The sequence below is a fragment of the Leptosomus discolor genome, chromosome 8 (assembly GCF_034619465.1).
Source record: "Leptosomus discolor isolate bLepDis1 chromosome 8, bLepDis1.hap2, whole genome shotgun sequence".
Classification (NCBI taxonomy): Eukaryota; Metazoa; Chordata; class Aves; order Leptosomiformes; family Leptosomidae; genus Leptosomus; species Leptosomus discolor.
Window position 1 is genome coordinate 5,940,738 of NC_141398.1, and position 19,200 is coordinate 5,959,937.

The window sequence follows — 19,200 nt, forward strand, 5'->3', positions numbered from 1 at the left end:
TTTGGTTAATAAGGAACGTGCTCTAGTAGAGTCCAATCCATACTTAATCTGGTGTTGTTCTGTCTGAGATCAGGAAAATAATTCACACCCTTCAGAAGGATGTTAGTGCACTCATTAATAATGCACCACTGGTGTGATTTCTGTCACTCTTTGGAATATATGAAATAAAGGCACTTTTCAACCATGTCTACATCATCAGAAATCAAAAGCTAGACATACTGCAACTGATGGTCACCACATACACACAGAACAACCTTGAACTTGTATGTGGCCTTTCAGGAGCTGAACCTGAGGTGGGGAAAAAATTGAGTCCCATATGTATGGTGGGACTTGGCCAGGGACACTAAGAAGACCAATGCAACAACAAAGGCAAGATTTAGGATGGTTGTCTTCCTATTATTCTCTAGTCACCAGTCCTGAGGAATCTGAATCCAGTGACTGAGACGCCTTCATGCAGTTAGTAAGCATTTCCTCACATCCCTTCAAAGGCAACCGAAGAATTGTGAGTCTGACTTCTAATGTTTGCTTACTTTACAACGGAAAGAACCTGTGCATCCTGGCGAGCAATGCCTTCCCTTATTTTGCCTTGCCTTGCCTTGTGGGCCCTTCCGTGCTCTGCCCAACCCTGACGGATTTATTCACTGCATCAGCGCATGTAAGTCATCAGAACGGACAGTATCGCTTTATATCTTCAAGCCAAAAAAGAAAAATACTTTTGCAGGTTAACCCATTTTTTTCTATTCTCATTTTCAGACAACAAGAGGTCACTGTAAATAATTTTGGCCTGAGTAAATCACTAAGCCATTTCACCTTAAATATTGCATTGTAAGTAATTAGCAATACTAGCTCATTAGTATAAAGCATGTCAAATTAGCTGTAAGTATTTATTATTACAAACTGCAGAATTTTGTATTAGATAAACCTTTATAAAATGATACAGTAACATGAGAGGGTCTGGTTTTTGTTCTGAAGGCAAGGTATGTGTGGCGTACAGAAACACCTTTGGTGATGAGAAAAAAAATCACCATCGCATCAATCTTGTTGTCCTCATATAACTCACCGTAGCAATTATTTAAGTGATTCAGAAGAGTATCTTCCTTGTTCATACGTAGTAATTTGTGTGATAAAAAGGCACTGGAGTAATAAAACCTGTGTATTTCACTGGCGGTTATGAAGCATTGTGTGCTGAAATGAGTAGAGTGAGTAATGCCAAATGGCATTTGCAAACTTAAACAGAGTCACGGATCTTGTAGAAAACAGTACAACACCCACGTCAACAAACCAATCCAGGGCAAAGGACTAGTGAGAACCAATGCAGTTTGATTACTGTCCAGCACAGATCAATCTCGAAAGAAACTTCAAAGAAAATTACCTGAGAATGTATTTTTAAAATACATAATGATATTTTCCCTCTTTAATTTTTAATTGAAAAAACACGATTTCGTAAAAAAAAAAAAACCCACCATTTCTTTGAATCCTTCAGTATTTTTAAAGGAACTTTAATTTGATCTGTTCATTCACACCATTCTAAGTGAACCAAACATATTTACTTGTTTACTTTTCAAACAGAACCACAGAGAAAAATGTCTTAATCATTTGTATAAGGAACACTGGCAAATTCTACCTGGAAGAACTCAAAACAAACTGTTCAAAATTTCTATCCAAGAAGATTGGAAAGTAAAAAAAGTATGGAAAATGTTGTTCCTTTTAACAAATTGTCTAAGAAAAATCTTGTAAAGTTAAATAGTGAAAATACCTCTCCCAAGTGAAGAGCAGGAATTTATTGACAGATATGTCAAACCAGTAATAATGTACTAGAAAATGGGTGAAAAGTTAAGAACTTTATCCCTGAAGATAAATAAATGACCTAACAGAGAAAACCATCACCGCATAAAATGTAAATATTGCAATAAAGTTAAATACCTTGTCAGCAACTGGGTACTAAAGCTATGCTTTCCACTTTAGCTGTATCTCTTTGGAAGATTTAGCTTTAAAAAGAGACAAAATCAGAAAATTGCACTATGTAGAATGGAAAGAACCAAACAAAGAAATGTAAGTAGAATTTTGGAAGTTCCCAGCTCCACACGGGGACTTGCAGATACAGGGGCTCTGACAGCCCAAAGGAGCCCTTGCTCCCTTTTATTTGCAGCTGGACTAGTTCATTGGTGTGCAAAGAAGCTCCACATGCAATGTACTGGTACATTTTTGGGTGGTGTGCTGTGTTTTTGCATAAAGCATGATGTTTTATGCCAATGGACAGTTATATCCTACTGTCAAACTGTGGCCCCAGTGCTGGTCAATGATATGGCTCCTAATCTCTGGCATCCTTGCCTTCAAAACACAGATCCCTTGATGCTGTGCTACGTGCTGAGGTTACTGAGAATACAGAGCTGTCCAGTAAGGCAGGCTGAGATGTGGAATTTCTCCTAATTCCTGATCCCTTTGTGGGGATCAAGTATGTCCTAGGTCTTCATTTCGCAGCCTGCTTGGTCGTTCTCTGAAAAATAGGCATCTAAGCCCAAAGTTGCTGCTTTTTTTTTTTTTTTTTTTTTTTTTGGTGGGGTTTTTTTTTGTTTGTTTGTTTGTTTTTTAAATGGAAAGATGGGAAGGCTTCCTTTGGCTGGTAGCTCTTGGATCAGAGCTCTCACCCAGGAACTGGAGACCCTTGGTGCTACTGCCTTCTCTGCCTGTAGGCACTCCCCAGCAGACCAGTCTGACCCAAAAGATATTGGCTGTTTAGAATTAAAAAAACAACCCCAGATGTTGAACTTCGTATTGCATAGTTAAAGATCTTTCAGCCTGAAAAAAAGCAGCATGAAAAGCAGCAGGACCCTGCAGCCCAGCAGAGCAGGCATTCGGTGTGGAAGACAAGTACTCCAGGCACCAGCAGCTCCCTCTCCCCGACTTCACCCCTGGGCAGCAGCACCAACTACACCGAGTGGAAGCAGCTGACCCAGTCTTTCACGGGTATCCTAAAGAACAGGCGTGCTACAAATACACAGAACAGATTGAACCCTTTGGGCAGTGTCATCCAAGGTTTATCTAGGTTTAGGATCCAGATGGGGCTCAAGTCAAGAAAGGTGTTCAGCTGGTCAGTGCTGTAAATCAGATGTTTTTAAAACCTTCAGGCTTCAGAGTTTTTAATCACTAATAGTCACCTTTACAGGTTTTTTTAACTATCAAGGTTCAGGATTCCTAGTTCCTGAGGTCCATTTTAGTAACTGAATCTTTTTGTGGAAGTGGGCTTCAGTGTTATTGAATTGAAGAATGTTATTTTGATTCAGGCTCCAAATTAATCTTGCATCTCCTGTGACTGTTCCTGAAGGACATCTGCACCTCAGAGGCAAACATCTAGAATAACCTAGTTCCACCTAAAGGAATTCGGATGACCTGGCTTCTTTGTTTACAAAGCTGTCTCATTCATAGACCCATCTTTTCACTATTGAATTTCTTGGTTTGTTAGTATTCAGCTTAAGTGCTATTAATGTTTTATTTATTTTACACGTGAATATACCCACATATTACCATCTAATGAACTTTAGAACAGGTCCAATCATAAAAGATGTATTCAAGGAATTTTAACTCACTCCCAGACAACAGGAAAGCAAATATAATTTGGTTCATGCCTACCAGTAAACAGCAGCTTGAAGTCAGTGTGGTGCAGAACAAGCTATGCTTACCATCAGCAGCCCTTTGTAAGCGTAGACAATCCCAAGCCAAATTGTCATGTGAGTGTTTTCGCAGTGCTCCAAGATTGGTCGGATGGAGATATCTCTGCCCGCAGGGTCCGGCTGCAAAAATGCAAGATGAAATATTTGGATTCAGATTTCATTTGTATTCACACCTCAGAGGTACTTAAATCTATTCTCAGGAGATTGAGGATGTGCAGAATACAGAGTGGACAACTTTAAAGTGACTCATGATGAACGCAGACCCATGAACCTGCAAAGGAATACAGTGAAAAGCAAAGATCTGAGGAAACAACTGCGTGATAACTACCACCAGGTGAGGTCACCTCTACTGCAAACCAGAAAGAAAATGTCTGAAGTCACTCTGTCGTTAGCAGTGTCAGTCACATTTATCAGCTTCAAGGCATCTAATTTTTCTACAAGGCAAACAGCTTGAATGCACAGGCATAAAAATAAATATACTTAAAGTCATCCTTCCTTTCACCTGCAGTTCTTGTGTCACTGGCAAATGGCTGATAAACAGCGTATGAAACACTGCTGTGCATCAGGTGTTTTTTCATTGATAACCACGAGCTAAATCAAAGACCATTTACTATGGAAACTACAGCAGTAGCTTAGAAGAGAGTATAAATCATCAAAAATCTGGAAAAAAGTCCTTTAGAGCAAGTGGATGCCTATGCAAAATTTAATACTTCTGGAAGCTTTGCAGTTTTCCATTTATTTCGAAAAGGTGATGGCATAAAAGTGCGGAATCAAGAGGACTCACAGGCTATCAGGACTGTTTGTACGAGGGAGAAGTTGTAGTTAAGACTCAGAGAAACCTGCAAGAGCCACCCCCCCACTTCCCTTGCCTTTTTTTTTTTTAAAAACAGGAGAAAACCCAGTTGACACAAAGAGCAAACAGGTACTAGCTACTATACTGTCTACAATTAGAATATATATTAGGGTCTGGTCAAACTGCTTTCTGATGGTGTACATTGTATAAGAACACACGGTGCTTCTCGTCTGTGACTCTAAGAGCTCCTGTTTCAGCCAGATACTGCAGAATACTCCTGTTGGCTATTCTGAGCTGTGTGTACCTACTGTCTGTTTTGCTTTACAGAAAACACTGAAATACTGAAAGCTATTTTTCCTTTTTACTTTGAAACACTGGATCTGAACTTCAGCTAAACTAAGATCAACCCAGACATAATTTTCTGTACCTGGTTGTCCCAGTGGGCTTTGCAATTTCCCTTTTTGATGAATAACACATGTAAAAGGTCTCATGCAGAAGTATAATGACTATTATATGAGATAAAGGAAAGATCATGTTTTCACCAACTGAAATGTAGAATTGTATGTGGAAGGACTTTAGAGAGATGTGAATAATTTCCTAAAGCTTATCCTTGCTGCCTCTGATGCTGGTATGAATTTTGCTACGGATTTCAGTGGTCACTGCATTAATCTGCAGCTCACTTTGTTCCATAAGTCTTTTTGTACGTGAAGTATTGCCACTGATCTCATACAGTGTAAATAAACAACGTAACAAATAAGGAGGTAGACACAGGGGGGAAAAAAACCCAACCAACCTTGTGCTATGCACTGCAGTCAAAGGATTCACTATTTTCTTTGTAAACCCTGCAGTAGGCAAGACATTAACATTTAAAACCTTGTCCTATCCTGGACTGATGTAGAAACCCTGAACAGGAGAATAAATACAATTGAAAAGAGGTGTCTTAAAATAAAATGAGAAATAACAACCAAGAAGGCAATACTAACTCTCCCAGAGAGCTTATGACTCTGCCCTAAAGGTTGCTGATGGCGAGCAAACAACCATTAGCTGAAGAATTGAAATGACTGCAAACATTAAGTATCATCACAATATTTAAGACGCTACGAATGTTTGTCTGGGGATTAGCTGAACTACCTCCTTCTCCCTCATCAATGACAAAAGCCCAACACTAAAACTCAGGTGCACTGAACAGAAAGTACCCTTTTGTGTCAAAGTTACAGCCTGCTATGTTCACCACAGCTTTTGACTAGTATGAAGTAAAGTTCACAAGACAAATCATTCTTAGCTCTGAATCTGTAACTCGTGTGTGAAGAGGACTGTACAAATGTACAGATATTTTTTCTGGAATTCTAAACTACACCTAAGCCTGCTATAAAATTTTTTTTTCCATCTTTGCTACAGTATGGCAACAGTTGCACCCGTTGTGGTCTGGAATTATGGGAATTACAGAAAATTTAAACTTGTGGTCATCAGAATGTCTTTTTTTTTTTTTTTTTTTTCCCCCCCTTCACACTGGGGAGTCAGCACAAGACTGTCTCTCCGTTTCCCCCGCTCTGCATCCTTTCTGCCATGTATTCTCTCTATTTCAGTTTCATACTTTTGTGAAAAAAAGAAAGCTTATAAATAACGTAGACTTCCACTTGGTGCAATGGACAATGCCATGTTGTTGGTTTCCCTTGTCGCTGAACTGAAACCTCCACTTACACTTAGTCTGAAGGATTCCACCACTTTTAACCAACTGTGAGTAACTGGAATTATTCCTCATTTTGAAGATTACTGAAATGAACACTCCTACTTGGTCAGTGGCAGATTATATTTTTTATTTTCAATATGTAGTTATTCTCTAATGCATATTTGCTTCAAAATTGTAAAGCATATGTCCATCCATTACTCAAAACTGAGAGACCTGGGCAGAAAAATGATGAAACAGAAAACACAACTTGTTTTCAAGTACTATTAGAGAGAAAGAAGTTGCATCATTTCCTTAGTAGGAAGACTGCCAGATTTTGTAAGGCAATGATAATTTAAAAATTATGTTAATGAAATAAAACTGTGTATTCAGATTTTCTATGTGAGATAAGAAAAACTTGCAAAGTGCTCTAGGGGGAGCAGGAAAAGAGAATATAGACTGTAGCATCAGCAGAAGTGTACTTTTGGGACAGCAATGGGGCAGCACTTCTTTCAAAGCACTTTCCAGATCTGGAAAAGCAGTAGTATTTTAAACAAAATTTTGCTGAGGTCTTGTGCATGTGGAGTTAAGCGTTGGCAGGTAGCAGTAATTTTACAGTGAACTGATTTTGCTGAGTACTTATCGCTACTGCAAAATGACATTCCTGTTTTACTGCTTTTAATTTGCCATTCTGTTTCTTCACTGATTTTGCATGAATTAACTAATCATAGCAAAAAGCTGGGTTAAAAAACCATATGATATTTTCTGATGGCAAGAGAATTTTTAAAAACTCTACAATTACAGCTGAATGAAGCACTTCACTGACCTCTCTAATCATCCACCATTTGTGCACTTTGTTACTGCTTAGACAGATGACAACATAAATGCTACCAGTGATTATATATGTACTGGAAATTTGCCCTTTCCTTTTATAGAAAATAATCTAAATGCCCTTCAGATGTCATTCTCAAAAGCCTGAAGACCTCCTATCTTCTGATTAGGCTGAAGCTCTCCTACCTCTTCTGAAACCTAATAAGGTTTCTGACATTGACATCAATTTCTGGAGTGTTTTTGGCAGTTGAACACAAACAGTTTAATCTGTTCACTTCATGCAAGAGTTGCGTATCATCACCAGTAAAATGCTTGTTTCACATGAGATCTGCTAGGTCTAGAAAGCAACCCAAGCCAGTAAACAGATTACTGACAGAATGTTTATATCGGCTCTCTGTGCATGTCAAAATTACTATGAGTAGATTCTGTAGTTTTGTTGCCTTTTCATTTGCTTTGCTCTTCAGTCTGCTGGTGGGCTGGCTGATGCTCCTCGTAATCGGTGAGCGATGGCTTAGGTGGGTACTGCCAGAGCGAGGGGTGAAGCTTAAGACTGCCTGGAACTGGCAGGGAAATTTGAAGGAGGGACCCTGGCAGGGGCAATGACAGACTGCTGAGTGCCTCCTGCCTTCCTTCACCTCCTCAGACTAACTGAGCAGCAGTGAGACTCTTGTTTCCTTCACCCATCTATGGATCGCAATACAAAACTCCAGGCTGGGTTTAAGCTGCTTTCCAGAGTGGCCCGTATTAGGGAAGCAGAAAGGCAGCGCTTCAAGTGCAAGCATGGTTTTCCTTGAACAATTATCTACAATTGCTTTAAGGATCTGGCTCCACTTGAGTAAAGAAGCGTATGCAGTGTAACAGCCAGTTTTCCTTCTCTCCGGCTAAGGTGTGGGAAGATAGGGCAAATCACCCCGAGCCACCTGTGCCTTCTGGGCATGATGTCATTTGATCCATACACAGACAGCTCTTATCTCCTTTTATTTGTCTATAACTACAGTTTCTTAGTGGCCATTATACTGGCCAAAATCCTTTTGGAAAAGACCCCGTGCTGTGGGGAGATATTTCTATGACGATTAATGTATCATTGACTACTTTGTGTCTTTATTGTCATTCTTTCTCTTAGCTCCACACAGGTCTTAAAAGGAGGAAGGCTCTGTGTCCATGAGGCATTTCATCCAGCAAATGTCTGTGAAGAACAGACTGGGCCACCACACAGTATCCAAAAGTCCTTGACCTTCCCAGGGTACTTCTTCTACGTGGTCACCTCTTCAGGTCCCGTTGCTGGTACAGCAGATGATCCTTATTTACAGAGTTGTGGTGCTGCTGTGTAACACAGCTCACAGGTGGATGACCTCGGCAAGCTTTCTAAGGAACTTTGCAGCAGATTTCCAGTGTGACATTTTGCCAATGCTGCTGCTGCACTTTCATCAGTGAGAAAATCAGCACATTAGGCCTCAGTCTCTTCCAAAGATTGATATGAAACATAAGGAAAATACTTGCAGCTTCTGTTTACTAGGTTTAAAATAAATCGTGCGGTTCCCATAGTATGGGGAAAATACAGGATCATAGTCTTCTGCCACACTGTTTAAATGGTCTTCATATACCATCCCACTCTCTGTTTTATTTTCCCTTTAAATTGCTTCCATCTAACTGGCATAACGACTGTATACTATCGCTAGTCTGCAGCATGAATTAGATATCTCTGGCATTTTTAATTTGGCACATTTAACAGTCATATGGAGCTCAAATGTGATTCCTTAGCTGAAAACCCAGACTTTGCTAAATTAGAAGATCATTCTTACTTCCTTTTAAATTCACTTTTTTTTTTCTCTTTGCAAGGATAATTATAGTTAGTTTACACTATAAATTCTGTATGAAATTAAATTTACTTGCATACTGTAACAGGCTCTCCTCTGTGCTAAACTGCATATCTCTATGGAAAGGTGTTCCACAAAAGGATTTAAACAGTTTTCACATGCAGTGTGTTGTAGCCAGGCTCTCGATTACCGATGAAAAGACAAAGAGAAGGATCAGCGGCTGTCTATTTTTCAGTTACTTAATAATTCGAGGGTGTTTTTAGAGAAAAACAACTCTGATACGAAAAAGAGATTTGCCAGGAAATGGATCCCTTTTGTTTCATGTATTTTTCACTTTGTGCAGTCATACCTTCTACGAATGCAAACCAGCAAATGCAATACTAAGCTGGGATAGCTTGCTTGGAATGTCTTCCCGTTAAAAATTTGGTAGGCAACGTAGAATAAAAGCTTGTTTGTCTTTGTTCGTATCTGAGCTTGGGTTCAGATACATTACGAATCACATTGTGTGTGTATAGTAGCCCAGCTGAGTACAAAACTGTTACTGGATTCTTGCAGTCCAGTGACCAATTTCATGTCTTTTCTAGGTAACTGAAGTTCAGTCATTTCTGTAATAGTCTAATGATCCAGGACAGTGATTGATTTAAAGACTTTTTCTTCATGTACTTTTCTTTGATTCAGACTCATGGAACAATTTAATCATGGAACAGAAAATCAACTTTTAATAGGTGAGCACAGTACTATTTCATATAGCAAGGGCTGTTTTCCAGTATAGGAATGCAGGATTCTGCTAATAAAAGCACGCTTTCCACTAAATAACTATCCTTACACCTGGCCACTCTGTGACTCCTGCAAGAGAAATGAGAAACATAAACCTTCTGACCTCAGAAGAAGGTAAGGCTGAGGTTCTGAGGAACCACAACATCCACCGCATCCTGTGTGCATGCTTGATGCTCTCTCATGCAGGCCCCAACGAGAAAATTATGCTAGACTTGAATCTAAGCTTGTTTTTTTCCCCCCAATTGTTTAAATAATGTTATTTATAGTTGTAAAAACATTTACAGCTGATGACTATGAATACACAACTGCAGCAAGATGGCATACTGTATCAGTTCCCATCTGAACAGAAGAACTTCTCTTAAGGATCAAAAGTTTAGGAATGTTACTTTTTTCGATTTTTTTTCTATAATCTGAGGTGGAAGACAAAAATTTAGTTGATAAAATAGTTACAACTGCTTCACCCCCTCATCTGTGGATTTACTTACTTTACCCTGGAATGATGGATTAATGCTCACGGCACTATCGAAAAGGCAGCTGTTACCTCATTTCTGTAGATGAGGAGGAGGAGCCATATGAAGGCTAAGCAAATTGTCTAGGAAATCTGACCGGAATGCAGCCTATTGTGCCTTACTTCTTTGAGTTAGGAAAAATATCTTTCTTTCTGATAACTGATCAATATAAAAATTCTCACTCCAGTTTTTATTGCTCCAGAGACAGAAGAAGTTTTCTAAAGTAAACTTCTAATTAGAAATTAGAATTAGGAATTTCTAAAATTCTAAGTTTAATTAGAAATTTACTGGAAAAAATGTACAGGAAAACTTTCTCTACTTCAATCTTTGTTTGTTTGGAAAAGGCTCAATTTCAGTAAATTTAGTGACTTGAAATTACATTTAAAATCAGTTTTGCAAGTTGTTACGCTGTCCCCCTGCAAAATTATTTAAAATGAAAACGTGTGATTTTTAGATTGTGACTAACTTTTAGAACAGCATTTATTTATATTCATTATGCAGATTAAAAATAAATTACTGGCATTTCAAATTAACGCAAAACAACAACAAAAAAAAATGGCTCTGTGCTCTGTGAAAGGTTTAGGATCCTTAAGTTTATTTTAGTTTGTAACAGAAGATTTCAGCCACTGCAAATTCATTAATGAATGAGGCTAAGGACTGCTCTTGAAGTTTCCAATGGTTCCAGTGGTGATGAGTACTGCAGCAATGCAGTCCATCAGTATTTTTCTAAACTACAACCCCACTCTTAGGCTCAGGCGGGAACTGTGTGGGAGAGTGGTCAGCCTTGGGCCCAGAATCTCCCTTCTTCCCAAACCCTCAGCAGGGGTGGCTCGGGGGAGTCCTCCAGAGGAGGATTTGCACAGAGCTGCGCTATGAAGTGTTTCAGGGTGTTTCTCTGGTAGACCTGCATACACATCCCCTGCCCCTGCGATGTGAAGCAAAGGGTATCTTTAGGTTATCCAGGGTGATTACAGGATATTTTCTACTTCATTTATCTTCTTGTTACACTGAGATTCAGCTCTCCACCCCACCTCAGTCAATGGACTGGACTTAAGCATGACCTGGCTTCACAAAAACTTCAAAAATAAAACTCTTCCAACCATACAGAAGAAATTCTGTTTACATTGTAACTCCTAAAATATCTTCATTCCGAGTGGTACTTTAGCACAGCATACACATGAGACAGTAATTCTGTAATGGCTGGCTAGCTAGAAATCATCACACAATGAAATGACACTTGCTGGAATATCGACGTGTATATCCCTATTTTTTATCTGGTCACTTTTTTTCCAATTCAGTTTTCTAAAACGTAAAACAGATGTACCATACAAGCCAAGGAAAAAAGTACTAACATATTTTGGGGCTTCAAGGATAACAACATAGTTATTCTACAACACTCAACTTGCTACAAATACAGAATCTAGGTCTAACTTTACAAGTAGATTGGAGCAAAAGAAGAAAGATAAAGAAAAAAAAAAGAAAACGTTAGAGATAACCACCGTAATTCCTACTACCCCAAAACAATAAGGTCTAGTAATACAGTCACAGTGACAGTCACACTGTAATATCTTTAAAACAAACCTACTTTCTAGCTCCACATCTGTCTCCAGATAATTCCATAAAGCAGTAAGCATACATACTGTAAGTTAGTGTGATTGAAAGATGATAAAATGACAGAAGAGCTATTTATAAACTCTTGGATTGTGAATGTGTCCATACATTTCCTTTCAGAGAAAATCTCTCAGCAGCATTATTTATAACATCACTTTACCTAATGATTTTTATTTTGTTGTTGTGGTGCTCCATTTTTTTTTTAAATGAAACTTTTTTTTGAGACCCAAAAGGTTTCCAGAGAATTGTGGGTACTTTTATTACTATCATCCCCCTAATCCAAGCAGTTCCATTTATTTGCATTAATGTAAAAGACAAAACAATAGATTAGATCGAGTAAAGAACCCCCCGTGATCTCTGCAAAAAAATGCAGACTACAATGAAAGGGAAAAGGCAAAATTCTCTTGTATCATGAAGTGTTTCAAACAACTGTGACTAAATCTTCCCACTTTGCCCTCAGCGATCTCTTCAGCAGAAATTTTACATCATGTTATTTCCTCAGAGAATGTTGCCCCACTTACACATCTAGGGGCTGGATAATGAAACGTTTCTGCGTATGTGCGTGGAGGCAGTGGGGCAAGTGTTACAAAGACTTAATAAAGCATTCTCAGCAGTAGAACATGTGGAGTTTTTCTTTGAAGGGAGGGCAAAAGCCCAACATACATAAGAAAATCAGGTTAGAGGAATGAAAACCTTTGTTACTACCCAAACCCTCCTGCGCCACATAGATTCTTCCAGAAATGTGCAATTCTTGGTATTGGCTTCACAAACTACAGAAGACTATTTTCCCCTCCTTTCCTGTGAAGCCGCCCAGAGTCACGGCTGACCAGCTGGCCTTGCAATTTCTTCTAAAAAAAAGAGTTGTTTTTTTTTTTTTCTCTTTTCTAACTAGATTTCCTGCTGTGCTGGAGGCCACACCAGCCACTCTTCTTGGTGGCCGAAGCAACTCAATACCTCCTTGCTTACGGTAATGGAAACAGACAGCGTTGATGCGCGAGTACGGCAAAAGTTTAAAGGAGGACAGTAGAGCAAAACCGCACAGGACAGGCAGAGACAAACTGCCAGGGTGGCCCCAACAGGAACCAAGGTCGAGGCTCTTTCTGCAGACAGTTTTCTAGTGAACAGGCTTTGAGTTGTAAGCAAGGATATGACTTATCATTCTTTCTGTGGCACTAACAGAAACAGGATTTAGCACTTTTCCTGTAAATAAGCCAGATTTGCACCCAACAGCGAACAGAATCTATTGTCTGTTGCTCCTCCCAACAAGGTCCTCAGTTGTGCCCAGCTAGTTGGGCCAAGGAAGGCAACAATCTCACCTCTATAATCGTCTTATATTTTCTGTTTAGTTCCATAATTCCTTTGATTTATGGGATCTGACAATATATATTACCTATTTGTGTTGCAGTGATAACAAGTGAAAAATCCATTCCCTAACAGGATTTAAATACAGACATATGAGGTGCGGGAGAAGAGAGAAGCACAAAGTAGAGTTGTATGATATTTTCAGAGGCAAATATCAGTGGAGACCACTGTCCCCCTCTGCAGGCACTGACAAATCAATAGTTTCTGGGCTGTGGCAAATAAAAAGGATTATTTCTCAACATGAAGGATGTTTTAATTTCTTCACCTATTCTTTTATACTATAAAATATGCTTAGATATTTTATGACTGTGAACCCACTACTGGAGGATTTTGTTGCAGTTTTTATGATTGCACTAAGACATAATTCGGAAACTGTTGTATTAAGTCGAGGTCTTTCCTTTGTTTTCAAACATTTTGAGCAAATCTTGAATTTATAAATGCTAAAACTAGCTTAATAAGTATATTCTCACAATTACATCACAATAGTTGTAGCAGAAGCGCCTACATCTCATCCAAAGTTCTTCTAGAATTAGCTGATTCAACTTCCCCATCACAAAAGTTGTGCTGTCTACAAGCAATTGTAATTTCTTGTTGAGAGTCAAATGTAGGGTGCATCTTAATATACGGAAGTTCATGAAAACATTTGTCTCTCAGAATTTGGAAGACTTCAATTTTTTTTCTCCCACCTTGCCACACCAATAATGTCTCAGATATAAACATTTTTACATAGCATCATCCAAAAACTGAATGGATGAATAAATAAATAAAGGTCAGGTCAACAGAAATATTGTTATTACTTCAAAAGATTTAATTTGGTTTTGACCTTTTAAAACTGTTAACCTTATTTGATATAACCTAACTCCCTTTTGAAAAGAAAGGTCATTTTGAATTAAAAAGAGATTTTCTTCAGTTAACAAAGGTCAACAGGAGCAGTTTAGCACTTTTCTACCAAAATAATTCTGCATGGGGAAACACACTGAGACCACCTTTTTCTTACAAGTATATAAATCTTATGACTACTCACTGTTCTCTGAGAACAGTATTTCAATACCTAAATTAAGGAATATCATCAGCACTAAGATTGTAAATCCATGGCCTTGACAGATTACTTCTGAAGATTCACACTTGAGAGTGTAACTGCTCCTAGAGCAGAATGACACCAATGAATGAACCACACGTCTTTACCACTTTTACTGGCAGAATTATGCCAGCAAAGCCTACAGACTGGAGGTGAGTACAGGTGATTAAAGGTACACAAAGTATGCCTTCATCTTCTGTAGAGTCCTGCTTCAGCTGTGAAAGACATAGCCCTTTGCAAACTAAAATTACTCTTGGAATCTTAAATCAATGCCTTTCCTGCCTTAAAGAAGGAATCTGAAATGAGGCTTAGGATTCCGTGGTTATACTGGCATTACAGTTAAATGAGGCCGTTTTGATAATTATCTCATCTTCAGCAAAACATAGGATGTAGATTTCTTTTGTATTAACTCCAGTTTGAAATAAAACATCTCTTTTAGAAAAAACATTCAGTGACATTGAACGTATATAACTTTTGCTGAGTCAATTCTGTTGATTGCAAAAAAAATGGCCCTCATTTTGCTCCTCATTTCTAAAATGAATTTAGTGTCAAGTTCCCTTAGTTCTTACCACATTTTGCCTAATGAATTGAAAGGCTATGCAACAAAATTTTGTTCCTATGTTGGTATTTACAGATATTGGCCCAGTAAACTCTTAATGTAGACCTTGATAAGCTACATATTGAGCTCCTAGTGGTTTTCACTATGGACATGCTTTATCTTTCTTTAAAAGTCTTACTGCTCTTCACTGAACTATTGGACCAGCATGTTTCCTGAACTCTGAAGAGTGGAACTGAGCACACTATGCTGGTCATGGTTGCCCTGGAGCCACATCCAGGATTAATACCTCCATAACACTCAAGGTCAAGTTAGACCAGAGTGTATATATGAAACCACAAATGCCATAAAATCTCTCAATTTCTCTTTTCTCTATTCTAAATGAGTAAAGAGATGTTAAGGTAGTTTAAAAGCTGTAGAAAAGAAAACAGGTAATACTGAATTTTTTTCCACCAAGTATTTCTTCTGATTTCATAGGAATAGTTGATATGAGCAAGAACCAATAATAGTTGCATTAAGCTACCTTGAAAGTTACATGCCCCCAAAACACAAAAAGATTAGCAGTTACAGAGATTTTTGATTTTTCCATTACGTCTTTCTTCTACAAATAGCTATTTCAGTGTTGCCACTTCTATTGACGTTATTCAGAGCAAAGCAGGTAGTCATGGGAATTTTTTCTTTCTCTCAGTTCAGTAAAACTTTTATGCAACATTTTTCTTAAATAATTTATCTTCTTTCAGCATCTGTCAGGCCAGATTTCATTTAACACAAGTCTACCACACACTTTAAATGTTGCAGGTCCTTTGCTCTGGTATACAACAGAAGAATTTTCAGTTGATAAGAAAGCAAGCCAATGTGAAACAAAACCTAGCAACCATAAAATCCATTTTATATTTCCATAGAATTGTTTTTTACATTGCTAAGCTCCATATCACAAAAGTTGGGTTTTTTTGGCTTTTGAAGCATATGTTTGATATATAAGTAGTAAAAGCACATAAATCCGCAGCTACTCTACCTTGCAATTCCTACATCTTCTTGACAAAAGTAGTGTATTTTCTTATTTATAAGATATGTTTCAGTGAATTCTTGCATTAAAATATCGGGATGAGACAAAATGCTTATTTTCAACCTATGGAATTACAGGAAGCATTGCTCTGTACCCACTCTCTTATGTATTTTCATATTTTTTTGCATAACTAAATATACAGTGCATATCTATAGCTGTACATTTTTTACTCTTGTCATGTGAACTTTAAGGTGTCTTGGTAGACACAGATGATCTTACCTACAAGCATCTTCCCAGTACAGATGTGTCAGGTGTCAATATAAAAGAATTGTTTCAGGATCCAGTACTGGCAGCAAAGCTTGTAATCTTCTCTGGCCTTGAAGAATTCATTGAGGCGGTTATTTCTGAGGCAAAGTGCTCCCACTGTCCTCTGAATCTATCCATCCTTTTTTTTTTTTTTTAATAGGGCGTGCTTAGGGATTTCATCATTCCTCCCATTATTTTCTTAGGAATGCCTATTACACAATTTTATTTTAGCAGGTGAGCATGTGTAATTCTTCCAGAGCACCTCTAGAGCTGACACGAAAGCCCTCAAAAACTCTTTCTCAGCACAGCCCCTCGACAACTTACACTTACATCCAAGTTTCCATTTCTGAGATCAAGGCATTGAAAAGAATCTGTAAGCGGATCGGTGCCTTTGTCCTTCCACGCCATTTTTCCCTGCTCACTGAATGACAGGCAGAGGACGAGACAAGCACAGGCGGGCAGGCAACATCAGCACGAGGGCAGGGAAGGCAGCGTATTTCTGAACGGTGGCGGCTGGTGTCAGCTGGGTTCATCTGACTTGGCATTCACCTCCTTTGCGGCATCCACCTACAGCCACTAGCCTGTCACCTCTTCTGTTTGAGCTACCTGAGCAATTATTATGCTGTCACCATATCCCCTTTAAGGCAGCAGTGTGACAAGACTATAGGAGAGGCAGGAGTTGCGGCCTTCTGGCACTTTGCACTCGACCGCGTGCTGCAGTGCTAGAGGACTTCCTTGGAGCCAGACCAGCCTAAATAGCTGGGTAAGATTAAGCAGCAGCGGTACGGCCCCAGGAAATCTGAATTTTGCTGATATGCTTTGAGAAGCTAAGGAAAATGCAGAATGTTCTGCTACACAGCTCTTAGTTGATTTTCCCCAAAGTAAACCCACACTGAGGACCTCTGGAGCAGCTATGGCAAGAGCCAAATGATCCAACTTGGCAAGGCTAGGCATCTTGGCTCCTCTGCTAGAAGAAGCTTTCCTTATCAATGAGAAACTGAAGCTTAAGCTTGTGCTCACAACTCATCTAAGGCTTGAAAAACTGTCAGTGGTGACAACTGTTGATCACTGGATTCTCCATACAGCAGAGCAGACTTTTGATAAATTAATCAGAAGATGAAATAAGAATCTCACAAATACATCAAGGGTAGAAATAAACCTTAGGAGAAATGCTGAGATCTGATGGAACAGGAGAAATATTGAAAAGTTAAGACTAAAACAGACCATTTTGGTTCAAGAAGACTGTGGGGAAGAAATGAAATGGTGGTGAAAATATTCCCTTTTGCCTGCCAAACTAAGAAGAAAAGGAGGAGGGTTCTAAAGCAGGAAGTGGTTCACATGCTCCCCCTAAATAGCATTGCCTTCTGCCACTGTCTGTGACAGCTAGTGGGGTATGAACTAACTCAGCACCAATCCCACACACAACCCCCCAGTTAACATATATAAACAACAAAAAATACAAAGTTATTCTTTCTATAATGTGATCAATATTAAAAAAATAATTTTATCTTTTAATGAACTTTTATAGAAGTGATTTTTCTTTTTGAAATGCGTTTATGTAAGTAAAATGTGTATTTCCATGGCAACAAGGTCTGATGTTCTCACAATCACCTTGACATTACTTTATGAATACATCAGGTGTTCAATACAAGAAAATAAACAACAGCAATTATTGGTAAGAAATGGAAAACTGCTTTCTTAGAAGGTGGTTGAAGGCTACGAAATTCACCTCTATACGAGTCAGAAACTATATTATTATTTTAGAAACAGGAACTCCTACCGAGGCAAAGTACAAGTGCAGTGTTTTGATCTTGACTTAACAAAACCAGTGTCTATTAGCTTGAGAAATGTCCATCCAATGTTCCTATCCAGCGAAGAATGAACAGGGAAAGACACATGACAGTTATGCATACACTTGCCTATGAATAAACAAGTGTATCCACCACTGAGCAGTGCTAGGATTAGTTAACCTGTTAAAACTCCAAGATTTACATATATAAAGTGAGTAAGTGGCATGGTTTGTTTGCATACTGTTTAGAGACTCGAACATCTATTGTTCATGAAAAATTTTTAAAGAACCACCAAAGAAAAGTTCTTTCAAATATTCATACTATTATTCTCAGGGAAAAAATCCCACAAATTCTAACCTTAAATTTCAGAATATTAGTGTTTTCATGTTTTTACCTGGACTTTTTATTACAGTTAAAAGTTACATGAACCGATTCCCTACAGTTTATGATAGCCTTCCTCGACTGATTACCACATTCCACAAATAATTCTTGCTGCAATAATGCAGGCAACATGAGGGATAACATGTAAACAAAAACTAATAAGGGTATCCGAATCTAACGCTTCAAAAGCAGGTAGTCCACATTATCCAATTTGCATGTTAAGTAGTACCTTAGTGCTGTAGGAGCAAACTGTCACAACGTGGCCCTATGCATTTAAATTTTTATGGAGGCATATTAACTTCTTATTGTTCTTTAAATACTTTTTTTCCCCCCAAGGAAATCAAGGCTGCTGTATCTCAATTACTGTATCTGCTAATTTTGACTAAATAAAAGGTTTTAATTTTAAATGTAGTATATTAAAACACACTGCATTCAAACACTGTATCAAATATAATAGTCACAATATGCAATTTGGATTGAATCAAACGACCATGAATCTAAACACTGAGATGTGCATTGTTCACTTGTGAATCAAATCAAACCTGAGGACCAGTATCTCTTGTGACAAGCAGTAACAGCTTCCTCCAATACTCTCTGATCTATATTAGCATTATAAATATGTTCTTTTTAATTAAAAAGTATATTCTCATAATGCAGATGTTATAGTTGAATTTCTATTCCCATCATATTTTCATAAATATGACTCCCAATTCTCTCTTCAATAGGCTCCATGTTTGCCAAAATAGTCTCGAAAGAATCCAGTAACGTTTAACTCTATGGTTAAAATCATTTGCCTGTGCCATGGGTTATGAAGACACAGTATGCAGCTTACAGACTGAAATTAAACCCACCAGGTATCATTTGTTGATTTTGGATTTTTTTTGCCAGAATATTTTAGTTGGTGGAGAATTAATATAAATATATACCTGAAAGCCCCTGATCAAACACCTGCCTACATGGACATAAAAGTATCTTTACTGGCATCTCCCAGCACAGGCTGTGGCGTTATCTGCGCACGTGAATGTCTATCTTCAACCCTTAGCATT

General features: G+C 38.4%; 1 protein-coding gene across 2 annotated transcripts in view; it reads right to left on the bottom strand.

Moving 5' to 3' along the window:
• The window catches only part of GABBR2 (gamma-aminobutyric acid type B receptor subunit 2), a 477,515-nt gene that overhangs the window by 34,175 nt on the left and 424,140 nt on the right, over positions 1 to 19,200 (bottom strand). For both annotated transcript variants that reach the window (XM_086469193.1, XM_086469192.1), the window contains exon 14: positions 3,681 to 3,791. In XM_086469193.1, the coding sequence (XP_086325319.1) occupies positions 3,681 to 3,791 (111 nt within the window). The remainder of the gene's footprint in view (positions 1 to 3,680; positions 3,792 to 19,200) is intronic.